At 43.1% G+C, this 26370-nt stretch overlaps 1 protein-coding gene across 2 annotated transcripts; it reads left to right on the top strand.

Moving 5' to 3' along the window:
• Window positions 1-306: 306 nt before the first annotated feature.
• On the top strand, window positions 307-25549 carry LOC143299715 (uncharacterized). Of its 2 annotated transcripts, XM_076613089.1 has the most exons (4): window positions 317-398; window positions 5861-5968; window positions 21127-21953; window positions 22809-25549. In XM_076613089.1, the coding sequence occupies exons 3-4, from the start codon at window positions 21128-21130 to the stop codon at window positions 23783-23785; spliced, it is 1803 nt and encodes a 600-aa protein (XP_076469204.1). In that variant the 5' UTR covers window positions 317-398; window positions 5861-5968; window position 21127; the 3' UTR covers window positions 23786-25549. The 2 variants fall into 2 exon arrangements, with proteins under 2 accessions (XP_076469203.1, XP_076469204.1); XM_076613088.1 differs by lacking the exon at window positions 5861-5968 and having other exon boundaries at window positions 307-398.
• The last annotated feature ends 821 nt before the right edge of the window (window positions 25550-26370 follow it).

Below are 26370 nucleotides of genomic sequence, written 5' to 3'. Positions count from 1 at the left end.
CACACACACACACAACACGCGCACACACACACACACACACACACACACACACACACACACACACATGTACTATATATGTACACAACTAATATGGTAGAAATATGTATATAGATGTATGTATATATATATATATATATATATATATATATATATATATATATATATATCCGGTGTGTGTTGTTGTTTTGCATGGAAAATAGCCGTGTGACAATGCTTGTGAAAAAAGCATCGCTTAAACACACACACACACACACACGTGAAACGGAAGTATTTTCTTAGGCGCAGACGCACCTTACAATAGTAAACCGGAAGTTGAGCAATGTGTGTTTACACCGAAAGAACAGACGACTCTTTCCATCACAATGCAGACCATTCTTCTAGTCATAATGGAAAAGCTGGTAAGCAGTCTTGTTATGTTTACCGTACTGTGCTTGGCATGCAGCATTCGTTTAAAAAGGAATAAATATCCTTCAAAATATATATTATCGTTCTGGACTTTCGCTTTTAACGCAGATCCAGCATCGGCTCCTTTGTTGCTAGGAAACCGAAACAATATTCAGATCAGATCATGCCAGGGCTTCACACGTTGTTTCTTTATCCGGTTTTTATGTTTCTGTGTTTTTGTAGGTTATTTGCAGGCTCATATTCATTCTTCTTAATTCAAAACGTTCAGTCATCGTAGTGTTCCTGGAACATTAAACTGAATATATCTTGGAACTATTTGGCACCTTTTCGGATGTATACTTATCGTTTGCCTCCCCCCCCCCCCTCCACCGAACCCCCCCAAAGAGATTAGATTCATATTAGCGGGTTTTTTTGTGTTTTTTTTCGTTGAATGATACTTTATGTGGACTGGTTATTATATATGTATATCAAATTGCATTGTTTGCTTCAAAATTAAATGCACCCACACCCTTAAATTTCTATGCAGGTGTGTGAAATCCCCACCCACCCACCCCCTGCACAACCCATCACCCTCTCTCCGCCCCACCCCCACCCCCCAGTCCCCCCTCCTCCCACACACACATATGCATACATACACATCTACATACACTGAGAGGCTCACAGACACAAGAAAGGATACATTTGCTTGATGTTTCTTGATGCTCATAATGTAAACCAACAGTATAGCTAATATCATATGTCTGTTGTACATTTCTCATGACTGGAAGATATAAGTGGGTGGGTTTTTTTTCTTTTCTTTTGAAGGGGATTGTTATGAATTGTGTTTTGTTTTGTTCAGTTTGATTCAAGGGCACAGTACGTGTCAGTGAAGAAGAAAAAGAAGAAGATTTATGCATATACCTGAAAACTCAAACTAGGGAAGAGTATGTGCTTTGTTTTATAGTAATATAAGCTTAATATTAAGGCTACAATTATCAGTATGGATTGTGAATTTCTGAAGATTTTTTAAGTAATCATTATTTCTATTTCATTTTTTACTCCTGATTGAGAAGAAAACCAGAATTATAAAGGTGACAGAGCAAGAACTGTTTGCTGTCTTGCATTCATCATTTGAGGTGATTTCTTAAATGACCATTTTGATTGCAAAGATGTGATCGAGTAGAATCTGCAGTTAACATTTAGAACAGGTGTGTGGACAGTGCATCAATGCAATATAGTTAAGTATTTCGCTTATGTGCCTGACATTAATACAATAATAGCCATATTTTTATCAGAAAAAAAAGTTTGTTTATTTCAGTTTATTTTGTCTTTCTGTCTTTTCATTCATCTATCGTTATAGTGACTGCCTGCTTGTCCCCTTCTCTTTTTCTGACCATCAGTCTGTTCTCTTTCTTCCCCCCCCCTCCCACCCCCACTCCCACTCTCTCTTTGTCTCACCTTGCCCCCACCCTCTCTCTCCTTTTCATTCTCCCCCTCCTCTCTCCCTATCATATAAGCAGAAAGGCCAAAGGAGAAGATAGCTTTATTGTCAACCATGTGGAAAGTGGTGAATCATTTTAAAGGGATTATGAAATATTGTGTACATCAGGCCTAACCATGATGAAAGAAGTATAAACATTTGTGAGACATTAATGTCCACGGTCAGACACACTTTTCCCAGTTTGTTAATTTGGTTTTGATCAGAATCATGTACTTTGGAGTTAGGAATGTTTCTTTTCCAGTTGAATTTGTCATTTGGTACTCGTGGGGGCCTATGTGAAAATTCATTAATGTCAGTTGGTTTACAAGAAACAAATCATTAACACAGATGAATTAAAAAAAATTTTTTAAAAGCTTGAAGAAAATTTAAAGTTATCGTGAGTGCCATTTTTTTTCCACAGGACTTTACGATGTGTAGTGATTAACCCAAACTGTTTTGAAGTTGTTTCAATGGTCTCATTGCCGGAAATAACAAAATCGATTGTCACACACAATACATTCATCATCGCACAAACACACACACATGCAGTGCATATACACATGCATACACATGCTCGCATACACATGCAATGTCTGCCTTTTGTCCTGTACATCACAAATGAGAGTGGTGGGGAAGTGTTAAAAAGCCTGTCCCACAGCAAAATTTATCATAATATAAGCAATCTGGAAAGTAAATAACGAACCTTATCCCTTCTTTCACTGGAAGTTGGTTCCATACAGTAAGTCTGTTTACCTCAGCTGAGCATGTTTTAAGGCCTTGATTGTGTCCTATGTCAAGTGGACACACAGCAGGACAGTCAGTGACAGACCAAGGCATTCAGTCCATTGACACGCAGATGGATGTGGCTTGAGCAAACGATTGCCAGTCTGCCCATAATGCAGTGTGCTTACGCATGCATTCTCGCATTCATACACACATGCTCGCAGGTCCTCATGTATGTGTGCGTATTTATGTGCGCATGTGTGTGTGCTACTACTATTTTGTAGTTGGTGTTCCTTGATGTGAAGAAGAGGTAGAGGTGAAGGTGGCATCATTCCACTGCTGTTCAGGGGAATTGGGGGGTGAGGAGGGACAGGAGGTAACGGGATTGGGGATCGGGGTGGGAGAGGTGGGGGAGGTGGCGTAGGGCGTGGGGCGTGGTGGGCACTGAAAGTGTGTTTACTGCTTGGAGACCCTTGACACAAAAGTGTCAAGCGTTTTGGCCTCCACAGCTACTTGGGGCAGGCAGTTCCAGTAACTACAAGATACTTCTTCTTCCACATGACGACCAACATCACTGCTGATGAAACTGTCGTTTTGTGGGAGGTTGCTATTGGTGCGATTTAACTGGGCTGCAGAGGGACGTGCTGTTGATTAAGAGGGGAGGGGAGGCGCAGTGCGTGTGTGTATGTCGCATCTCCAGCTTGGCCAGTTAGATTACCGTAGCGGTCTCCGGGAATAATCCTGACCCATATGCGGCACAGTCCTAGTCATTTACGACACTACTTACCAGAATTGTTGTTGTTTTTAAGTGGGGGGCGGGGGTTGGGGCTCGCTGGAGAAAGCGGGATGGAGGCAACTACTGAAGAAACAGAAGGTGGTGGGATTTGAAATTTACTTTGTTGAGTCACATGCATTGAGGAGGCCAGTGTGGACTTGAAGTAGTCCAATGCGGACTCAGTTGTGAAAAACTCCTGGGACAGAGTGTTCCATTCCGGGATGGTGCGGGGGAAGAAAGACAAACTTCTGTACCATGTCCTGCAGGTAGGAATGTCATGGTTTAGTGCAGGCATCGCCGTTTGGTTTTTTGTTTGTTTGTTTGTTTCTGGAGCACTGTAATTTGTGAACAAGCAGAGCGTGACTGACCTTGTCAAAGGCCTTGGAGAAGTTGAGGACAATTTGTGTCCACGTAGTTCCCCCTTTCCAGCTCGAATCTGGTTCCAGTTTCAGTCTTAAGTCATATAGGGCAGGACAGCAATCCAAATAATAGATCTTATCCGTCTTCTTTAGCAATGTTGCACAAGCGACATATTAAGCAGTACACGTTCCACTTGAGTCGGACCTGTAGGTATACCTATATATTTCACTGAGTCGCTGTCAAGCATTATCGGAAAAGCCAGACTGATTTTTCGAAGCATTTGATTTAGTTAATCTAATTAGTATGCCTATATCTGATCATTCTTATGGCAAGGTTTGGTTCAGTTATACACGTGGTCATGGAAAATTAATTAGAATCCAGTCATCAGCATGCAGTTACGTCTCTCGATCCATTCCATTTGTTCCTTCTTATTTTCATTTCCAAGTTTTATGTGCCCGAACAATGTAGTTTCACCCTTTTCTTATAGCTGCCTTTCTATCAGATATTCTGTTTCCGATGTCTTCGGTGATAGTTCGATTTTAGAAATCGAAAGCACACAACCTGGCCGATTGATAAATTAATCAGTTTATTTATTTATTTTAATGTGATACGGGGTTGTACACCAATTTCTACGTCTGTTTGCACTGGAAAATAGCATAGACCTACCCCTGTTTTTTTTAACCTCTAAGTATCACGTTCATATTTTGTCTTTGTGGATGTGAAGCATTTTATGCTATTGGGTAAAAATTGAGAGAAAAGGAAGAAAAAAAAAATGCCGCTCAACCATTTTCGTCTCATTATTATTATTATTATTATTATTATTATTGGGTCAGGTCAGGTAAGAAATTCTCTGCTATTCAGTGGTAACCACGTAACCCAAGATACTGCCTGCCGCATCGGCGTGGGGGGTAAAACCAACAAGTAAATCCGACTCTGGATCGAGATGGATGGGCTCCACCAGATTTGACTCCAGGAACTCAAGTTACACCGCATCATAAAGAGTATTATTTATTTATTCATTGAGACATCTTACTATAGCGCATATTCTTGAAGCTCTATGCGTATCGTTATCATGTAGCCTGGAGGACTTTGATGAACAACAGCTCTTCTGTGCAGCGCTCCGGTAACTCACCACAAACTTAAGGAGAAGAAAAAGCAGAACTGAGATTCTTCTTCTATGATTATTACTATTATTATTATCATCATTTTTGTTGTTGTTGGTGGTGGTGGTATGTCTGGTTCTGGTAGTTTATACAGCGATGGTCTCTCCTCCTGAGCCACACGCAGACCAATACCCCCTACTCCCACCCCCTCCCCAACCCTCGCGTGCTCAGTGATGACGTACAAGGTGTCAAAAGGAAATTATAAAACTATACAAAGACAAGCTTTGCTCTCTCTGTCTCCCCCCCTCCACCCCCACCCCCCCAACCCCCCATCTCTCTCTCTCTCACACACACTCTCTCTCTGCAGTCGCTTCTGCCACCGACGTCACCCCTTTTGTGATCGACCCCAAGGCGGCACCGCCAAGACATGACCCTCCACTGAGGCAGACCATCACCACGGTGATGACGCACTGAGAGAAGCAGCTGGCGGCCTGTCGGGGGAGAGGGGTGTGGGGAGGTGGAACTGTAAAAGATCAGGAGGGAATTGAGTGGAGAGGAGCACTGATGAGTATCGTGGGGGGTCTGCTACCAGCCGTAGCCCCGATTGTCTTTCAGTGTCCGTCGGACATGATAGAAGGCGGTGGGAGGTGGGGGTGTGGGGGGTTGCTCCCTCACTGAGATTGAATAGAAGCAGCGATGTACTATGCCCCCTGCCCTACCTACCACCTCAACCTCAGTCATCAGCCACACTACGCCCCCCCGCCCCCGAAGCCTCCTCCCCCACCCCCTTTTTTCAGTTCTTGGGAGTTAACTTTGAGTGCAGCTTGGAGGTAGTAGAGGAGGTCTTGTACCACATACGACGATTGGCAGCGTGCGTAAGAGCTGCTGGAGCATTACGTGGCCGGCTCAGTCCTTGTTTCCGCTGCTTGCTGTGAGCCTCCCACTTTTCCTGCTGTATGGCTATATAGTCCCCGGGGGTCGTATGCAGGTAGACCAGAATATAAATGTCGATAGGTCTTTATGGTTTCTTTCCAGAACCATTGCCATTGTCTCGCGCGCCGCGGAGTCTGACAAGTGTTGACAGGATCAGCAAGTGCTTCAGTCGTCTGTTCCGAGTGATGGCGTGGGGACGACTGGGCACTGGTTTGTAATGGAGTTCATTTACCTCTTTTTTGTTTTTTATTTTTTTGTTTATTTATTTGTATTCGCCGTTCATTTGTTCACTTGTTATTATTGCATGTTTAATTCATTCGCTGTTTATTTGTTTACTTATTTACTTTTAAAAGATTTTTTATTTGTTGTTTATATATGCTTTTTTTTTTTCGTGTCGGTTTCTTCTCCTTGGTCGTCCAAAGCGTCTTTCTTGCTTGTTTTACTAAAGTGTCTGCCTCTTTTTTCTGTTGTCTGTCTTCTTTTTTTAATGCTAGCATGGCTCTCCGTTTTTTTAAACTAGTCAAGCATATATCTATCATTTTGAGTTTTTGCGATTTACGCATTCTTCTTACCAGGCAAATTTGGGAGTCGAACTGTTAATGTGTATAAGGATTTCCTTGTTAATAGATATAGAATTTCCAACTGGTGGAAATTGAGGCGATGCGGCGGTCATCGATTACTCGGAAGTAAGCATTTAGTTGGCGCTGAGGTTAGATACATACGATCGATACTGGACGTGGGAATTAAAACAAAAATCTTGTTTGTGATTGGAAATTATTTTATTGTTTTCATAATTTGGTCTCTTTTTAATTCTTTTCACCGGTGATCGTTTTCGTAGAAGCCATGATGAGGGAAATTCATGTCTTTTGTGTGTGTCCTTCCTGAGCTCCAACCATGCAGCCGTTTAACTCAGACTTGAAAAAAGAGATTGTCTGTCGATCTTTGGTGCATCCAAGGAACCTATATTTTGTTTCCCCTGTAGAACAAGCAGTGCCTCTCTCTATTCCCACCTGAAAGCATTCCCATCTGAAAGCATCTGTTCCTTTGCTTTTTTTTTTTTTTTTTTGTCACTCATGCGATCGCCATCATTGCTTATCGTGCGAATAGTGCTTGAGCTTCGACACTGTGATGAGCAGTGTACGTGTCACTGGCATCGCTAAGTGTGTGCCGCTGATTCAGCCTCGGTCTAGTTTCAAATACAAAGACACGGAGATCGCTGGTTCGAACCCGGACGAGAACTTTTTTTTTCCTTTTCTTTTTCTCTGCTCTTTTTTTAAATTAAAAAAAAAGTTACTGCTTGTTTGAAATAGTTCGTTTTGTCATACCGACAAATATCGATCATGAGACAAGAACCACAATAAACCCACTCTTCAAACTGAAACAGTACTTCAGTCCAATGATGAATTATACGCCTGTGCATTTGAGAGCTGTTGAAAAGCAGCGTTTTCAAGAAACATCTTACATTTTGTTATGAATTCACAGAATCGTGCAAGCATGTCAGGCTGATAGATGTGTCCTCCCTCTACGTATTCTATTTCCAATCACATGTATGTGTGATAGTCAGTCGTGTTCGACTATGACCATCAGAACAGCAGAGGAGGTAACTGTTGCCCCGACTATCTGGGCTAGAATTTGATTACAGTGAGGAGTGTCTTTCCCAAGTTACATCCCCACTCTCTCGGACAAGAGGGTTTTAGGACAGGCGGCATGGGAATGGTTTCTAAAAGGCCAACTAGCTCCCTGGTTGCAGCACAAAGAGCCAGTGCAATTTTGCCTCCTAGTTTGAGAGTCATAGTCCTTCTAACAGTGATTTACCAAAATTACTGATAACATGATCCTTTGAAGAACGTCTCACATCCTCCCTTTCCTCGTCCTCACTGTCATCATCAATCACATACGTCCTCATGTCTTCCACTCTTGCTTGTTCAGAACCCGTTCTCGCATTCAGATCACCACACACCATAACATACACATCATCATTATCTGTACAATGTAAAACATTTTCTTCAAGTATATGAATGCCATTTCTTAACTCTGTGTTGTTATACGCCGGTCCTCCTTCAGGTACAATGTAACAGGCAAACACAATCACATCTTTATCAGTATTCAATAGACTCTTCTTAATCTTAAGAGAGAGAGAGAGAGTGAGTGCGTGCGTGCTTGACTGAAACCTTATTGCATGACACAGGAAACGAATGAAGAGCGCCTAATGGCAGCTGTCAGTCGGCTCTACCCAGGTAGGCAACCTGTTTTGCAAATGCTCGACTCGATATCCGTGTTTGTAAAGCGCTTAGAGTTTCGTCTCCGACCGAAGATAATCGCTATATAAGTATCCGTATCATGGTTATCATCATCAGTGTTATTTGAAACTATCATTGCTTGTCAGTAGCTTCTCGTGGAGAAAAATGACGCACTTGTTTGATGATAAGTGTCCTTGTTCGTCTCATGTCTCCACTTTTCTTTAATGTTGGATGTTCCTTGATCCTTTCCTGACAGTCAAACATGTCTTCAAAGCAGCAGAAGTACATGGCTATCGGTAATGGTAAAACTATTGTTTTTATTTCTTATTACAAATACTCAACAGGCAACAGAGAGAGAGAGAGAAACCACAGGTATATAAATATAAATATATATATAATGATATATATATATATATATATATATATATATATATATATCGTCGGTAGTTGTTACTTAAATGTAATTTCCTTATATTGCGAGAAAATATGACACAAAACGGTCTTTAGCCCATGCATTGTTTTTGTTTCCACATTGTATAAAAAAAGAAAGAAAAAAAGTGCAAAATAAAACCCCTTATGTTACAAACTTCCACGTCTGTGCTCCTGGAGCCAGTCGCATTGCTCGGACGGAAGAGCCTAGTATGGTCGTAACCCGCTACTAACTGTGTGTAGTGTGGAACTGACCAGTGACATAGTTCGGTCAACGTAGGCATTTAGTCACGTGTAACTGTCAGAAAGTTAGAACCAAGCAATGCAACTGGCACCTGGACTGCAAATTGCACGTTCACTCTTTCAACGTATGGGTTTTTACGTATGTATCGCTTACTTCCACGTTCACCATCACGAAACTTGCCCCTCCCGCTTAGCCTCCTCTTGCACGTCCCCCCTCCCGGAGTGACCTATCTTCTTCTGTTTTTCTTCTTTTTTTTTTTAACGTCCCCCGTGGGAGAGCAGTCCGTTGATCGAAGTTACAAATCGGTCTCACGTAGGATGGAAACGTCTCCCGAAACCTCTTGGCAAGTTCACGAGGACCTCCACCCCCAACCCACCCCCACCCCCACCCCCCGTGGCTGTTTCAGTGACGGTGACGTTCTTTTCACTGTTGGTGCCGTTCCCCAGCAGTCTTTTGAAATCCCTCCCTCTCCGCGCCCCCTGCTAACACAGATAGGCCAACAGCAGCTTTTCGGCATCCCTACAAAGCAAGGATAAGACTACGCGTAGTTGTTGTTGCTGGTTTTCCTCCCTGGAAAGCAACCACAGGACTACACGTAGTTGGGTTGTGTTTTTTTTCTTCGGCCTCCCTGAAAAGCAACCACATGATTACACGTAGTAACTTCGGCCTCCATTAAAAACAACCATAGGACTACACGTAATTTTTTTTTTACGAGTGTTTTAATATTATCAGTGTATCTCATGTTTGATATTTTGCAATAGCACCTCATTCCATGGCTTGAATTCTTCTTCCCAAATCCACCGTAGTGAGGGTCAGAAACTCGCATGAATACAGGAAGATGGAATGAACCAGTGCAACCAGGGGCCTGGTCTTGTGTTTCATGGATACGTTGTCCTTTCATTTAGGTTTCAGTGATGTTGTCTTTGCTACCCTAGACAGGATTTCTGATTTGGATCCTCCATTGCTGGTGATGAATCAGTGCAGTGTTGAACAGTTCCGAGTTTCTTTCCCTGGATGATTATATCAGGTCACAGGTTCTTTCGACTCTGCCACTGGTAGCCATGGAAACCAGTGCAACCAGCCGCATGTGGGGAGTTAACCTAACAAGAAAATCCGATCTGGAGAGGGATGGGCTCCACCGAATTAGATTTAGTTTAGGCACGCCGCATGAAAGAAAGCATTGCAGATACAAAATTAAGAAATCGAAAACACAACAGGTAGAAAGCTGGAGTATAAAATATATTGCTGACTGGAAACACACACACACACACACACACACACACACACACACACGCACACGTACGCGCGCACGCACGCATACTTACACACACACGCGTGCGCGCGCGCGCGCGCACGTACACACACACACACACACACACACAGTTGCACGAATCTCTTCCACCACCATCTGCATTTGCCCTGCCCCCATCCGCCCCCCCCCCCCCCCGGTCCCCCCCACCTCCCCCATCCCCCACCTGTGAAAAAAAAAAATCTTTGTGTGATAGCTCAGTTTTCACGTAGAGGGGAAGAAATTCCTTGTGGGCGATGTTTAAACGACACCGATACACCAATGCAGCGTTTTTCGACGTGAGGGATACTCCCCAGAAATAAAAGTTCCCTGGAGACAATTTTGTTGTTCGTGTCGTTGTATAAAGCACCTCCCACCTCTCATTCACCCCCGCACACACACACACACATGGTGACCGTTCTTCGCAGCTGAAAAGTCTCCAAGAGATACTCCCCAGAGAGAAAAGTTCCCTGGAGACAATTTTTTTCCCCTCTGTCGTACAACCCCCCCCCCCCCCCCCCCCCCCCACACACACACACCCCTCTGCCCCCCCTCCAGTGACCTTCGCAGCTGAAAAGTCTCCGGGGGGTCAGGAGGGGGGGTGGGGTGCGGGCTTTTCTTTTTCTCAGTTTCCTTCTCCCCACCCCCACCGCCCCTCTGTTAATGATCGTCTTGTTTCCTGGGGGACATTTCTGTGGGCTGTTCACTTGAAGTCTCCCACGTGGAATCACAGGTTTACTAATGTGATTATAAGAGAATTATTGCAATAATGGTGTGTATGTGTGTGTGTGTGTGTGTGTGTGTGTGTGTGTGTGTGTGTGTGTGTGTGTGCGCGCGCGCGTGTACATGATTTCTTTTCTTTCCTTTTCAGGTTACCTTTTGAATTTGTTGTCGCTTTTGATAATTATTTTAGTTTAAAGAGTGGATGTTGCCATGTCAAGGAGTGTTTTATTTTGTTTTGTTTATGCACTGTTTTGCTTCACTTTATTTCACATTTCATTTTTATCAGGACTATTAAACAGAAAACTGTCTCAAACCGTTATAAACAGCACTAGAATGTAAAAAAAACAACCACAACTAATAATAAAATAAAGTTTGGAAACAATATGTGAAGCGAAAGCAGAAACAAGGGGAAACAAAATCAAACAAATAAACAAACAAACAACAACAACAAAAAACCACCTTGAAATAAGTCTTATTTCCCTTCCTTTCGATGATCAAAACGAGGATCATTCTATGCAAATCTGCCTCCGCCAAGTATTGAGGATTTTTTCCGCTTTCAAATTCCGTTTGTTATGACAGTTCCCTGCTACTCTTTGATTTGGTAATTAAAGGCAGAATAACGTAAACCTCACTTTACTAGTTTCTGCCTCTCAAGTTTTTGCTTGCTTGATTATAGTGTTCGGTTGGTGGTACGGAGATGCTGATTATTGTTGTTCACATTTTCTGACCTTCGCGTTTCCGCTTGGATGGCCAAATAGTTACTTGTTTTTATTCTTCATTTTCGGAATATATCATTTCCCCTTCATCTTCATCTGAGATCTACTTTTCATTGATAGCTTTTTGGGGTCCGTTGGATTGTGATTTCATGGAAAGGTTTCTGTAGATTTAATGGTGGTAAACAATAGCAACAACTACTACAATAATGATGATGATAGTAATAGTAGTAGTAGTAGTAGTAATGATGATGATGATGATAATGATAATGGTGATGATGATAACGATAACAACAACAAAATAATAATAACGATAATGATAATATTCAGCGCTTTTTCTGACGTAGAGCTCAAAGTGGGTGAGTGTCTTTTTTCTGTTCAACTCAAAGCATGGTTACAGAGTTTGTACCATGCGACAATGAACAAAGAGAAACAGAAACAAACAAGAAAACATCGTTGTAGGAGTCGATGTCGCCGTTGTCGTAGTAATAGAAGCAGTAGCAGCAGCAGTAGTAGCAGCAGCACCAGCAGCACCAGCAGCAGCAACAACAACAACAACAACAACAGTAGTCGCTTTATCGTAGTAATAACCTAAAAAAAATGCCGCCACAATCAGTGCTATTTTGCAGCCGTCACCGTATAAGGGGAAATCCGTAAGGGTTGACAGGTCGGGGTTTTGTTTCGACTGCCGGCAAATTGGTCTTGTAGCGTTGCGATGCGGGCTGGTGGTGGTGACACTCTACTGCTCACCCCTCCGATCCCCCCCCTACCCAGTTCATTCCGATCTCCCTTCTCCTGTAGTGCGGTACGTTGGGGCTCCTAGTTCTGGTGGCGGTGATTGGTGTCTGTTGGAAAGGAGAGTGAAAGAAAACCCGACAGGTAAACATTTCCTTACCTTTTGTCTGGACATCCTCCAGACTATTTTTTTTTCTTCTTCTTGTGTGTGTGTGTGTGTGTGTGTGTGTGTGTGTGTGTGTGTGTGCAAAGTTTGTTGACTTCTGTCAAGAATCAAGGAATAATGTGAAAAACGAGAGGGTGTTCGTCCAACAGTTGCTTTGATCTCTGCGTCTTTCTTTCTTTCTTTCAAATATCCCTATTTTCGATTTCGTGTATCAAAATCGAAAGTGCGTGGTTTTGTCAAGAATTAAGGACATGTGGGTAATGAGAAGGGGTGTCGCTGAATAAATGCTTTCATCTCTGCATTTCTTTCTTTCTATGTTTTTTTTCTTCTTCTTTCTATTTTGCGTATTAAAATCCAGAGTGCTTGGCTTTGTGAAGAATCAAGGACGATTTCGCGTACCTGAAGTGCTCGGCAGCTTAGTATCGAAATAGTATATACCTTTATGATACCTGCCCATTACATTTTATTGCTGCCGTTTTATGGTTATTACACACCCGAATGCGTTTGTAGATTCTCGTTACAAATCCCGCAGATCTTTTGCTTCCGCTAATGGAATATTGAGCGCAATCGATTGGAACCACTCTCAGCCCCTCTCTGTCCCCCTCTCCACACGACGAGGTTTATGGAACAGATGACAGCTATGTGCATTCACTTGATTTTAAACAGTGTTTTATTTCAAGCATGTCGTTATAAAAAAAATGTAGTCATAAAATCGACAAGAGAACAAGAAGGTCTTAGATAAAGTTCTGTCGTAATATACAGATATACACACACTAAATATGTCATGGCTGCCTGTGCAGGCTGATGTTGATATGTACAACAAGATTCTTGATATAAAGAAATAATAGTACAATAAAAGTAATTGTCAAGAAATAATGATAGTAATAAGTAATGAAATAATAGTAAATACATTTGACATACAGGAAATGAAAGGAGGCATGTGGTGGAGAGGAGGCGTAGTTGAAAATATGTTAAAAAAAAAAAAAAAGATGTGTGTGTGTGTGTGTGTGTGTGTGTGTGTGTGTGTGTGTGTGTGTGTGTGTGTGTGTGTGCTCTCGACTGCAAACAAGGACAGTAACTGCAACTGGCTCGTGACTGAATTCATTGCTGGCCAACCCCCTTCAGCAACCATCAGTTTCCATATAGGTAATCCAAAGTTATGATAATAACGAAAATAATAAGTTCCTTTGTAGTAGCGTTTAATCAAAAAACAAAAAAAAAAAACAACAATGCTCTGAGCGCTTTGCAAAATAATAGATCCAGTAACACTACATTGCAAAATGTTACACCGTCCATCAAAACATACAGTCCAACTAGGTGATAAGAATTACAGACTGTGACAAGACAAGCATAAAAAAGTGCACACTAAGTTTAATATACATTGCAAACTGTCACATATAGACTCATGTATGCATACACGTATACGTAACAATTAATCAAAGGCAATTTTGAACAGCTGAGTCTTGAGGTTGGTTCTGAAGCTGGAAATGGACTGGGAGTGTCTTAATGTATACAGCAATGAATTCCACTGGGTGGGGGCGGGGAATGAGAAGAAAACTTGCTGTGATATATTTGATGCTCATGTACCCTCATTTACATCTCTTTTAATGTGTGCCCTGTTTTCTGTGGAAGGTGTAGATTATTATGGGGTTACGGTTGTTGTCTTTTAAAGGTCTTACCATTGTGGGGGTTTTGGACATGATTTTGGTTTGTTATTGTTGTCTTGAATAGATTAACAACTTATGAGGTGGCCTTTGTGGTCGGCTGAAGTGCAAGCACCCTGAGTGGATGACTTCATTTTAACTCACTCAGTACGGCCAGTCCTCTCTTCTCCTCTACACAGACACCTCGGATGTCCAGTGGTTGTCTGAATGACCCAACCTTTAGCTTCCGTCGTCAGAATTGTGGTATTCTTTGTCAACATTCACGTCTTCAGGATAAGAGCTTTCCGCTTGCAATATTTTGATGATGGTAATTGGGATGAAACGCTGTTAACGTCGTCTCTTTCGCCGTTCGTATGGAGAGAGTTAAAACGATTTCTGCTCTTCTCCCACTTCATGCAATAAGGTGCACATGATCTTTTCACAGGCAATATAATTGTTCCGTAGACAGTGATACGAATTCTTTTTTTTTCTTTTCTAAATTATCTTTTTAACGTTTGCTTTTGTGATGATATGAAATCTGAAGAAATTGGTCGTGCTGTTTCGAACTTAAAGTCTTAACTCCCGAGAGCAAGGTTTCGGTTGCGCCCCTTTTCTCTGCATTCAAATTTTGTATTACGTGTAGCTGACACATTTTGTACTTTCCAAAGTCAATTCAGGTCTAGATTGGAAGCTGCTAGGCAAATCTCGCTCTCTGCCATAAATGAAGCCAAACCGTAGCTTTATTAGGCTTTTATTTTGAATAAACCTTCACCGACGTCACAGTGTCAGACTCTGGTGAGAAACTGGCTTGATTCAAATCGCCCGCCATTTATAGTCCGGTTCAGGCTTTAAAGAAGAAGACAGATCAGCCCGCTTTAGAACCGTCCTTGAAATCTGTGGTAAATGTGGTGTGTCGAGGATTCAAAGCACTGCAAGGACCTCGGGCATTACGAGGTATTATCCGAACCAGGGAAACTCGTGTCATGTTCTGTTTCTTCTGTGATAGCATTCCCAAGTGCATGCCGTTGTTCTCTTTGTTTCGTGTGTATAGTAGGTGCGTTTTTAAGTGCACCCTCTTGGTCTCTTTGCTTCGTTTGTACAGGTGGTTTCCATCTGTCAAGCGGGTGAACTTAGTCTTGTACTTATTTCTGAGACTTTTTTTTAATTGTAGAAATGTTTCGTTGATATATGGTACGATCATGGTGTGATGCTAGATATATATGGGTAAAAAGGTTTCCTGTCTTGCATTACTTAACACCCAAGCCTAGCAGAAAACTGTCTCAGGCCACTACGAAAGTAGAACACACACACACACACACACACACATATATCTATATATATATATATCTATCTCTATATATATATGTATGTATATATGTGTGTGTGTGTGTATATATATATATATATATATATATATATATATATATATGTATGCATTTTTATGTGTTTCTTATGTCAACGTTCATCTCCATATTCATACATATTTATGGGTAGGCAAGTAGGTACACACACACACACACACACACACACACACACACACACACATATATATATATATATATATCAGAATATGTATATATATATCAGAATATATATATATATATATATATATATATATATGTATATATATGTATATATATATTGTGTATGTGTTATATCGATATTAACTGTTTTGTTTAGATGGTTATGCATTTGTTTATCGGTTTATTGATTTGTGTTGGTTGAACCGGAAAGTGGTGAAGTGAAAGTGGACCCAGTAGGATTAGCAATACTTTTTAGTGGTGGGGCGGATGGGGTGGGGAGAGGCAAGGGAGGAGGGGAAGGGGGGGGGGAGGGGGGAGGAGGCGAATCGACCGAAGTAACAACAAAAACATACCATGAAGGATCTGTGTCGAATGAAAACCTTTGAGGCTGAAATGTAGGACTGCACCCACTACCGAGTGGTCAGCACCTGTCGTGGCAGGCCATTACCAGACGGTGCCGTGGTGTCGTGACCACACCACGTGTGGATCTGCCAAAACTCCGCGTGGGGGGTTTTGGAGGGGTGTGAGGGGCGGGGGGGGGGGGGGGAGCCTGGAGGGCACATTGCACGGGGCTGAAGGGAGCAATCAAGCTGTGTCAATTATACCTACGGCCATTCCTCACCCCCCACCCCCTTTAAACCCCCTTCCTCCCCCGTCTGTCCCCCCACCTCTTACCCTTTTTTCCGATTAACACGATTTCTGATACCTGGCTGCACTTTTTTGTTTTTGTTTTTTTGTTTTTTTTGTTCGGGGACTGGTCTGATCACTTCCCACCCCTATACCTCCCTTCCACCCACCCATCCACCTTCCTACCGCACCCCTCGTCAAGCGAGGGGAAGGGGAAGGATTGTGTGTGTGTGTGTTAGGCGGGGGGAGGGAGGTGGGAGATGGATGTGTGTGAGGGAATGGGGATGGGAGGGGGAGGAAGAGGTCAAAATGGATTATCGCGGGTGGGATTGAAGTTACCATGGACGATCTTTGCACCAACATGATGTAGATTGCCGAGGGAGGGTCGTATTCACGTTCATCAGCGGTGTGGGGTTCAAATCCCGTCAGGGTCTGGCGGGTTAAGAGTTTTTTGCTTTTGTTTTTAGTCCTGTCAGAGTTGAGTTTAACGACCTATTGGCTGACACCCTTAAGGTCAACCTGTTCAGGGCTTGGGGTCTTGGTTTTCAGTCCCCGTAACGTCATGACTGTATGGAGACCTTCTGGTTGTGTGTGTGCAGGCACGCAGAAAATCAAAATACACGGGGTATGTTTTCACAACATCGGATTTGATCAGATTATGTGGATGCCTGCATATTTCACTTTATAGCTGAGCGCTGAGCTCGCGCTCAGAAGGTTGCGAGTTCCAGATACTCATCCACAGGCAGACATATGGATTGACAGATATTGATGGATAGGTAGATTGTACGAGCACAAACTTCTAAACATGAAATACAGGGAGTTGATGGCGAAAGCTATTTGCACAGGCGAGGGCGCGCGCACGCATACACAAACACACGCACGCGCACGAAAGCACACACACACACACACACACATGCAGACGCATGCACACACGCACGGACGCACACACACACACACACACACACACACACGCACGCACGCACATGCAGACGCATGCACACACGCACGGACGCACACACACACGCACGCACGCACGCACTCACGTACACACACACACACACACACACACACACACACACACACACAGTGGGTGCTTGATCGTGCCCTCTCCTTTCCGCCTCAAGCTCGCTCCATGCGAAATGGACTCGTGGTTTGCAAATAGATGGATTTTGCCATGGAAACGTAGAGGCTTACCATGACCGGAAGAAACTGTCAGTCGGTTCTCTTTCGATTCCACTGCTTGAACCCGGGCTAAAACAAGGTTGACTGGCTACCTCTTCTTCTTTCATTAACAAAATATATCATTTTCTCTGCTTTCTTTCTTTTCTTTCCCTTTCTTTTCTTTCCCCCTTTTCCTTTCCCTTTCCTTCCTTCCTTCCAATTTTTTTCTTCTTCCTTTTTTATCTATCTTTCAAAACTGGACCTATCTGTCACAAATCGATCTCAGAGATGGGATTACGAACGCGTTACTAGTATCGTGAGGGGGAAAAAGAATTATTCTTTTCGGCACGAAATAGAGGGAGAATGAAACACACAACAACAACAACAACAACAACAACAACAAAAACAACAGAGAAATGCTTTCACAGAATTCATGCGAAAATAAGTTTTAAGTACAGCAAGATATCTACGGCCATGCCGGTTTTGGTCAGGTGGAGATATTTCCTCTTGAAATATGCGCGACTGGTCTAAAGATCTTTTTTGTAAGCCGAATCTGGAAGAAGCGTTTCCTTTGTTAGTGCCTTGCGCGCCAAACTGATGGAAAAACAAGGATGGCGGTTATTGCGTTGACCCTGAACATACCTGGAAGAAGACAGAAGAATATGTCTATATTCAGGATCATGAACACACCAGTTTCTGTTGAATTATAACCTTGTAAAGAGGAACAGTATGTATAGGCATTGCGATATTCAATTCCAGAACAGGAGAAACCTGTATAATTTAGAGAAATTTAGCATTAAAAGCCCAATAGGCAAGTGTGTTTTTCCAATGATAACATCTTATGGGGACGTGTTGTAAGGAATGGTTCTTTCAGATTTCCTTTCGAATGCATTTATACCGAGACAGCCGTGAAAATCGCCGGCGGATTTGGAAGGAAATGTTGAACAAGGAGACGCACTTTTACTCCGCCAAGACCTTTGAAGAGCAGAAGTTACTATCCTTTTTTATTTCTCTTTTTCGTCTTTTTTTTTTTTTTTAAACCAACACAAACATAGACATGGACAGACATACAGACACACAACACACAACACAACACAACACAACACAACACACACACACACAACAACAACGCACGCACACACACACACACACACACACACACACACACACACACACACACACACACACACACACACTTCCTTTAGAAACATTCAAACAACTAATTACATCGAATCAGAGTCGTCATTGTTTCAGCAAACGTGTGTAACTTGGAACCATTAACCTCGGCCTGTTTTCTTTACGTGTGTGTGTGTGTGTGTGTGTGTGTGTGTGTGTGTGTGTGTGATCTCCCCTCCTCCTCTCCCGCCTCCCTCTGCCCCCTTTCCGTCAATGAAGGAGTAAGTAAGGAAAAGTACAGCCAGTATTGACAGTGTTACAGAGTAATCACGTAGATCGATCCAAGGTGTACGATTGTTTCCAAGTTTTCCCCGTTCCGTTCAGGTGAGCTGAGTTAGTTGACACAAACGTGCCGTGTTTTCTCAACGATTAGCACTGAGTGGAACGGCTGTAGACTGTCTGAAAGGAAAATAACCCGCAGTGGCGACACGCTAAAAGGGAGTATGTAAGGCACTGTGAGTTATAATATGAATTTTTGTTTTCTTTTATGGAAATCTGTTCGACGTGAAGATTATAAAACGGTTTATTGTGGATATGTCTATGGGTTATAATGTTGAATAATATAAATATTAATAATGATGATAATAATAATAATGATAATGATGATGATAATAATAAATTTATCTGTTTAGCGCCCAATCAAATGATTTTTGCTCTGCGCGCTTTACAATTACAATAGTTTCAATGCCGCTGACAAACAATTCGAACATCCGTAACCAACCACGTACACAACAACACCACAAAAACCCATCTAAAACACCGAGAAATCAGACCCACTCTCCCTCCCTCCCCTCCACATAACACCTCAACAACATACCCTTCAAACAGAAATAAGCACATATCCACACTCTCGCAGGCATCAGAAGATCAGTTGATGGAAGTTTAAAAAAATATTTGTCTTGTTTTTGTTTTTGTTTTTTTGTTGTTGTTTTGTTTTGTTTTATTGAAACTACAAATGGACTGGGAGTGTCTTAATTTCATGTGGCAAGGAGTTCCAATGGATATATACATACATACATATTATATATGTGTGTGTATGTTACAGTAAAAACAAATCACAACTACAACTGATGTGATTATTTTTAATAGGAGATATAGTAATCAAAATGAGATAAAACGATTCACCTCGCAAATATCATTCACAGCACGAGAAGATCCCAGGGGTTAAACGCCAATCAGTGAAAACTGACCCCCTCCCAGTTGGATTTTAAGCACTACTCCCCTCCACACATACACATACACACACACACACACACACACACACACACACACACACACACACACACACACACACACTTCCCACGTAATAAAGCGTGGTGGGGATAGGGGCTGTATAAGCTGGTCTGCAGCGAATCCCTTCCTTTTCTTCAAACACATCATAATATGGAGAAGTGTCAGTTACAGTGGAAACCCAGACCTACCCACTTCCTTCACTTTCGTCACGTTGTTGTGGGGATCGAGTTGCTTCTGTACAGATTATGTAGGTAGGACTTTGCTTCGGTATAGTTGTTGTCATGGAGATGGAGGTGGAGAGTCAGTAAAGGCCAGCCCAGAAGGACCACCCTTTGTTTTTCATGGCTTGATGAAACTCACAGAAAAGGGGTCATTTCCTGCTACGGTGAGGGGGCATCTTCACTAGCCACAAATAACACCGGGGATCATTCGAGGCTAGCCCAAAATGAGTCCGGGCGGAGGTGGGGGGGGGGGGTGGGGGGTGGGTAGTTTGAGGCAGTTGCACCGGGACGTTTGGGTTGGGCAATCTGGGCGAGATGACTGCATGGCGCGAGACTGTATCGAGGGCGTGCCGACCATTTACAGCGCGTGTGTTTTGTTGTCTTGATTAGCTTTCTGAATGACCGGCCAAACTTATTTTCTGCTTCACTGCCAACACGACCACAAGGGATTTGGGGGTTCATCTTGTGTGGGCAAGTGGGTTGGCGGATAGGGTGGTGTGTGTATGTGCGTGTGTGTGTCGTGGCACTCACACACACACACACACACACACACACACACACACACACACGGAGAGAGAGAGAGAGAGGGAGGGGAGGGAGAGACATACAGATGATTGCAAAGTCAGATGTCACATTGTTTACACTCCAGCATGCCAGATAACAAAAATACGCCCGCGTGATCGACGTACCATGTCTGAAATACATATATATTTAACTTGATTAGGCTGTTACTTTTGCTTACAGTATTTATTCCATGGATAGTTTTGCTGTTTTCAGTCAAAGGCCTTAGCACGATCGCGGACACGAAGGAAAACGGTAAAGCGAAAGAAAAAAAAAAAAAAAAAATGTGCAGGTTGAGCTTGTACTTTGTTTAACCCCAAGCGTCTCGTGAACATAATTATTATGCAAATGATGATCCCACATTCATCATGATCATCATTCGATGATCATGGACTGTTTGATTATTGATTTATTGGTTGGTTTTTAGAAATTTATAATTGAAAATATGTGACGTTTATGAACTAATGCCTGGTATCTTCAACAGTTTCAGTTTCAGTTTCAGTAGCTCAAGGAGGCGTCACTGCGTTCGGACAAATCCATATACGCTACACCACATCTGCCAAGCAGATGCCTGACCAGCAGCGTAACCCAACGCGCTTAGTCAGGTCTTGATTCAACAGAATGATCAAAGGTAGAAAACGCGTGACGCTTATGAAATCATAAAATGTCTGGTATCTCTCAACAGAATGACCAAAGAGAACCCTGAAGAAGGCGTCAGCACAGAACGACCAGACGACACACCCGCTCTAGCGCCGGAAGAAGACCCCCCTTCCGCTAAGGCCGATCAGTTTACCGCAGACAACTCTTCCACCACTTCCGCTTCCTCCACCTCCTCGGAAGACACCACTTCAGCTGAAGATCAAGCAGAATCCACCCCTCCTCCGACCCCAGCTGAGCATCAGCCAGTCGTCACAAACGAGGGAGAAAGCAAGGAAGAGGCAGAAGAGGGGCAAGACAACAAGTGGGGCGACTCTCCGGTGATCCCGAACGAGGAAGAAAGCAACAAGGAGACAGACAAGGGGGGCAACAAGGGGGAGGAAGACTCTTCACTAATCCCAACAGAAGAAAGCAACAAAGAGGACAGCAGCAACAAGGGGGACGACCCAGTAGCAGTCACCGCAAACGAAGAAGGAAATCAGAAGGCGGAAGAAGAAGAAGACAAGGGGGACACCTCTTCGGTTTTCACAATCGAGATCGAAAGCACCAAAGAAGAAAGCAAGGGGGAAAACTCTTCTGTAGCCGCAAACAAACAAGAAAGCAACCAAGAAGACAACAAGGGGAACGACTCAGTCTTAACTACAAAGGAAGAAGAAAGCAACAAGGACGTGGAAGAGGAAGGAGAAGAAGGCAACAAGGGGGACAACTCTCAGAGCAGCGGACGTGACGTCACCGACATGGAGGGAAGAGGGGACAGCATGGACGCTGAGGCCAGAACGGCAGGAGATCTGAAAGCGGTCGAGGAGGAGGCTTCTCCCGCCGATGTCACGACGGCGGAGGACAAAGTGGAGAATGGTAAACAATTAAGTACTCTGTCGCTCTCTCTCTGTGAATCCAGTCTCTGTCTTTTTGTCTCTGCCTGTCTCTGTCTCTCTTTTTGTCTGTCTCTCACCATCCACTCTCTTTTTTACTCGTGTGTGTGTGTGTGTGTGTGTGTGTGTGTGCATGTTGTGTATGTGAGTTTGAATAGACACAGATAGGTTAAGCTTGCACGTAAACAAAGATAGATATTACCATCAGGAACATTTTGTTCATTGTATCATTTTTTAACCTTTGTTGATATGTCTATATACTATATATATATAAACTATACACTACATACTTCATATACTATGTCGCACAAAACAACCAAAGCTGCGTCCAAACACGAATGTATGGATATCTCATAAGATGACCACCTAGAGCAATACCGTGTGGGTTTTTTTTTAATAAGCGGCAGTGAATGCATTGCCACAAGGATACAAAACAACAACAGAAAGTCGTATGATAAATAATATAGAAAAAAAGATGCATGCACACTTGCGCACACAGGAAAACATAAGTGCGCACGCACGCTTATACACACACACGGACACAGGCACACAGACACACAGACACACACACACAGACACACACACACATGTATATATATATATATATATATACGCCCACTCACAATATGAGCATATTTCTCGAACAATCATCCAGATACCTCAGAAAGTAAAATTTAAATTTCAGGCATGCATTAAATTAAAATTCATTCATTACAGTATCGAAAGAATCGAGACAATCATTCCATATTCACTTGAATGATTCTAGCTCCCTTAAACACCGCTACCGTACGACATTTCAAAAATTTAAGTAGACATATGTGTTGACTGCTCTCTCCAGACTCTGCAGCGGAACCCAAAACGTCCGAAGCGGAAGGTACCCAGCAGCCGTCACCCACCCCAGACGCCGTGCCCCCACCCGCACCCACAGACAGCGGGACAGCAGAGGGCTCGGCCCCCGCTGAAGTCAACCACGACGGTCACGAGGAGACGGGAGAGCGGGCGCCGGGAGTCGTGGCGGAGAACCGCGACGACGATGCACAAGCTCCCCACTACGAAGATGACTTTTCTGAAATGTCCGAGGTATCGGAACGAGCCACGGCTGCCGCCACTTCCGCCGATATGAACGGAACAACGCCCCAGGAGAGAAAGTCGCCCACACCGAGCTGCCCTGACGAGGCCCGAGCCGACGCCGGGGCGGTCGTGCCCGTGCCGATGCCCATGAAGAAGTCGGACGGCAGGAGCTTCACCGAGGAGCGAGGCGAGGTGAGGGGCGAGGACCGGAACGAGGTTCAGTGCGAAGAAGGCTCGGATTCCAGAGGCCAAGGCCAGTGGAAGTCCGAGGAAGAGCTGGTCTTGCAGTCCTCCCTTGCGAACCAGCAAGCCGAGAAGGAGGCCCTGCAGACGGTCATCGACGAGAAGGTGAAGGTCCAGAAGGACTTCGACGACCTGAAAGGCCGATACGTGGCGCTGGAGGAGAGCAGCAGACACTGGGAGCAGGATGCCAGCGCCTTGAAGGAGACGTGCCAGGAGCAGGGCAAGCACATCAGGGAGCTGGAGAGCGAGCAGGCGAGACTGAGAGAGTTCGAACAGTGGGGCAAGGACAACGAGGCCAAGGTCAAGGACCTTCAAGACCGCCTGGCGGCCCTGGCCGGGGAGGACGCCGACAAGGACCGCCGCCTCCAGAAGCTGCAGGAGGAGCTGCACGACACGAGGTCCCGTCTGGTGACGGCGGAGCGGCAGGTGGCCATCAGCAACGAGGCTGCCATCCAGCAGCAGCGTCCAGTCCAGCAGTCCAAAACCTGCACCATTCTGTGAGCGGAAGTTGCATGCATGCAACCTTTTTTGTTTGTTCGCGCAATCTCGTCTTCTTCTTGAACGCCACCTGCTTCCTTTACTTCCTGTTGACTCAGACTTGTAACATTAATCTGTCAGTTAATAAGTTCTTTGGTCTGTGAGCGGAAGTGCATGCAATCCTTGTTCGTTTGCGCAGTCTCTTTTTCTGGACGCCTCCTGCTTCCTTCACCTTCTGTTGACTTGTTAAATTAAGCTGTTATTAATAAGTTCTTTGGCCCTTGTACATCTTTCTTACCCCTCCCTCTCCACCTTTGTTTTTTTCAGATCACGTTTCGATTTGCAAAATGCAATATGTTGCTTTGAGTATGGCAGATGATTTGAATCTCCTGTACCTTCTCACGCCTGATCTTTCATGCTGGCAGTAAGTCTGGAATCTTTGCACTTTATGTGAGTTGTATTTTTTTTTTGTTAACATTGATTTTTCTGTATATTTTGTGTCAACATTGACATTTCTGGGTGTTTTTTTCTTGTTTGGAGAGATGGTTTTTTTGGTCATATTTATTGCTTTTGGACAGCTTTTCAGCAACCATCTTTTTCAGTGTAGACTTTTGAGTGTTGCACATGTACAAGTTTGGTCTATGAGAGAGATGTATGCTGCATGTATGTGTTTGTGTTGGGAAATGGGTTGAATACATTATTGTATTCAGAATTATGTGCACAGAGTGCCTGTTTGTGCAATACACATGTGTATCTATCTGTGTACATCTTTGGTTTAATTAGCTCCTCAGAATAATTTCGTCCACTACCGTTTCTTTTATTTACATTGAAACAAGAAACTAGTTTATCTGAGTGCATTTACTTGCATTTACATTGGCATAGAAGAGAACTGTGATACAGAATGGTATTATACTATGGTTCTGTATTTAAACAGGGTTCATGACGTAAAGATACCAAATGCTATATAGTTTCTAACTATACATGATGGAAAACGTCGCCATTTTACACATGATACAACCGCAGGACAAACTTACAAAGTACAAAGTTACTTCAAAAGAGAACAAAGTCCGTAAAACGCCTTTGATGGTCTTAGGACGATACTGTATTGTGCTGAATTTTATTCCGATGCATTGCACTGTATTGTGTTTTCCGATATCACCAAAATGGGTGCTTTTTTTTTTTCAAACACTGGACTCGCCCTTGCTCTCAATTGGTTTGAAAGCAGCACATTTTCATAGTGTTATATTCCGCAGGAGAGGTCGTTTTATGTCTGTCCAAGCAAGATCTCGTGAACTAGGCAAGATTACAGACGGGCGGGTACCTTATACTAAACTGAATAAACTTGAGGGGAATTTTCTTCACATTCACGGTCGGAACCAAAAAGAATTTAAAAGACTGACAATTTTTTCGTGAGGGTATTGCATTTTCGCAAAAGACCACTTCAGCGACCTTGACAACAAAATCTTTCTTTCGTTCCCCGCAGTCTGTTTTACATCCCGTTTGTCTTGTAAAGGAGACTGTCGTGTCAGTAACAAAAGGGCGAAGAAGCAATGAATGAGGCGAGTGTCTTTAGGGTAAAAACCAATGTAAAGTCAAACAAATATGTTCTGAACCACCATACTGCAAGATGTACTTCGCTTAGTATCGGGGAGACTGGCGACCATCGCTTCATGATGTCGGTACACTTAAAGATCCTCTATGTCTGCTAGGGGAGTATGCTAGATATGTATTTATAATAAAACATTGCCTTTGAAAAGTGGAATGTGTGTGCCACCCACCACCTCCTCGCCCCTAATTTTTTCTCTCTCGCAAATAGCTCTGTTTATGATCTCTGCATGATCGACTGGTTATTTAGTCGTTTGATTGAAGATATTTGAAATGGAATTAATTAAACTGTTACAGATGTGTGTTTTCCCTTTGAACCGAAATCTATGTCAGCATTCTTCGTCACCGTTCCCAGTGAAATAGCTTGACAAGTGTGACAGTTGAATAATGTGATGAAAATCCGCTTCTTTTTTTTCGTTTTCTTCTTACTTTTTTTCCGTATGAGTTCATATAGTTTTATTTTTCTTGGCAAATTACACTTGATGACATGGCACACAGTGTAGGTTGTCCAGTTGCCTTGATTTGGCTCACGTTGATAGTTGCTTCGCATTTCCTTTCGTGTTTGGATGTATGTGTAAACAAATCTTGACATACTGTTATTATATATTATGTTCCTTTTCCTAATGGCAGTATTTGCACACGGTGTTTTTGTTTATCTGTTTTACACATATTCTGACAATCTGTTTATAAAGGTGCACATAAGACATGTAAACTGAACGTAGAATATTCAGTCTTTCTGCTCAACCCTTAAATTCAACACAACATCTCTTTCTGTTTCTCTCATTTTGCAGAACTTCACGCAGTACAATGGTTTTGCGAGAACATTCAATATTTACTCAATCGGTACGATTGAAGAAGCTTGATCACGTTTTCTTCCTCTTTATATATGCAACGAATAACTACTATTTAATGAATATGGTTCTGCGTCAGTCGTTAGGTTCTTTCTTCCTTTTCTTTTTCCCCCGGCTGATTGATTCTTGTGATGGGGAATTTCTGCACATGCA

This window comes from Babylonia areolata, chromosome 25 (assembly GCF_041734735.1).
Source record: "Babylonia areolata isolate BAREFJ2019XMU chromosome 25, ASM4173473v1, whole genome shotgun sequence".
Taxonomy (NCBI): Eukaryota; Metazoa; Mollusca; class Gastropoda; order Neogastropoda; family Buccinidae; genus Babylonia; species Babylonia areolata.
This window is presented reverse-complemented; position numbering and strand designations above follow the sequence as displayed.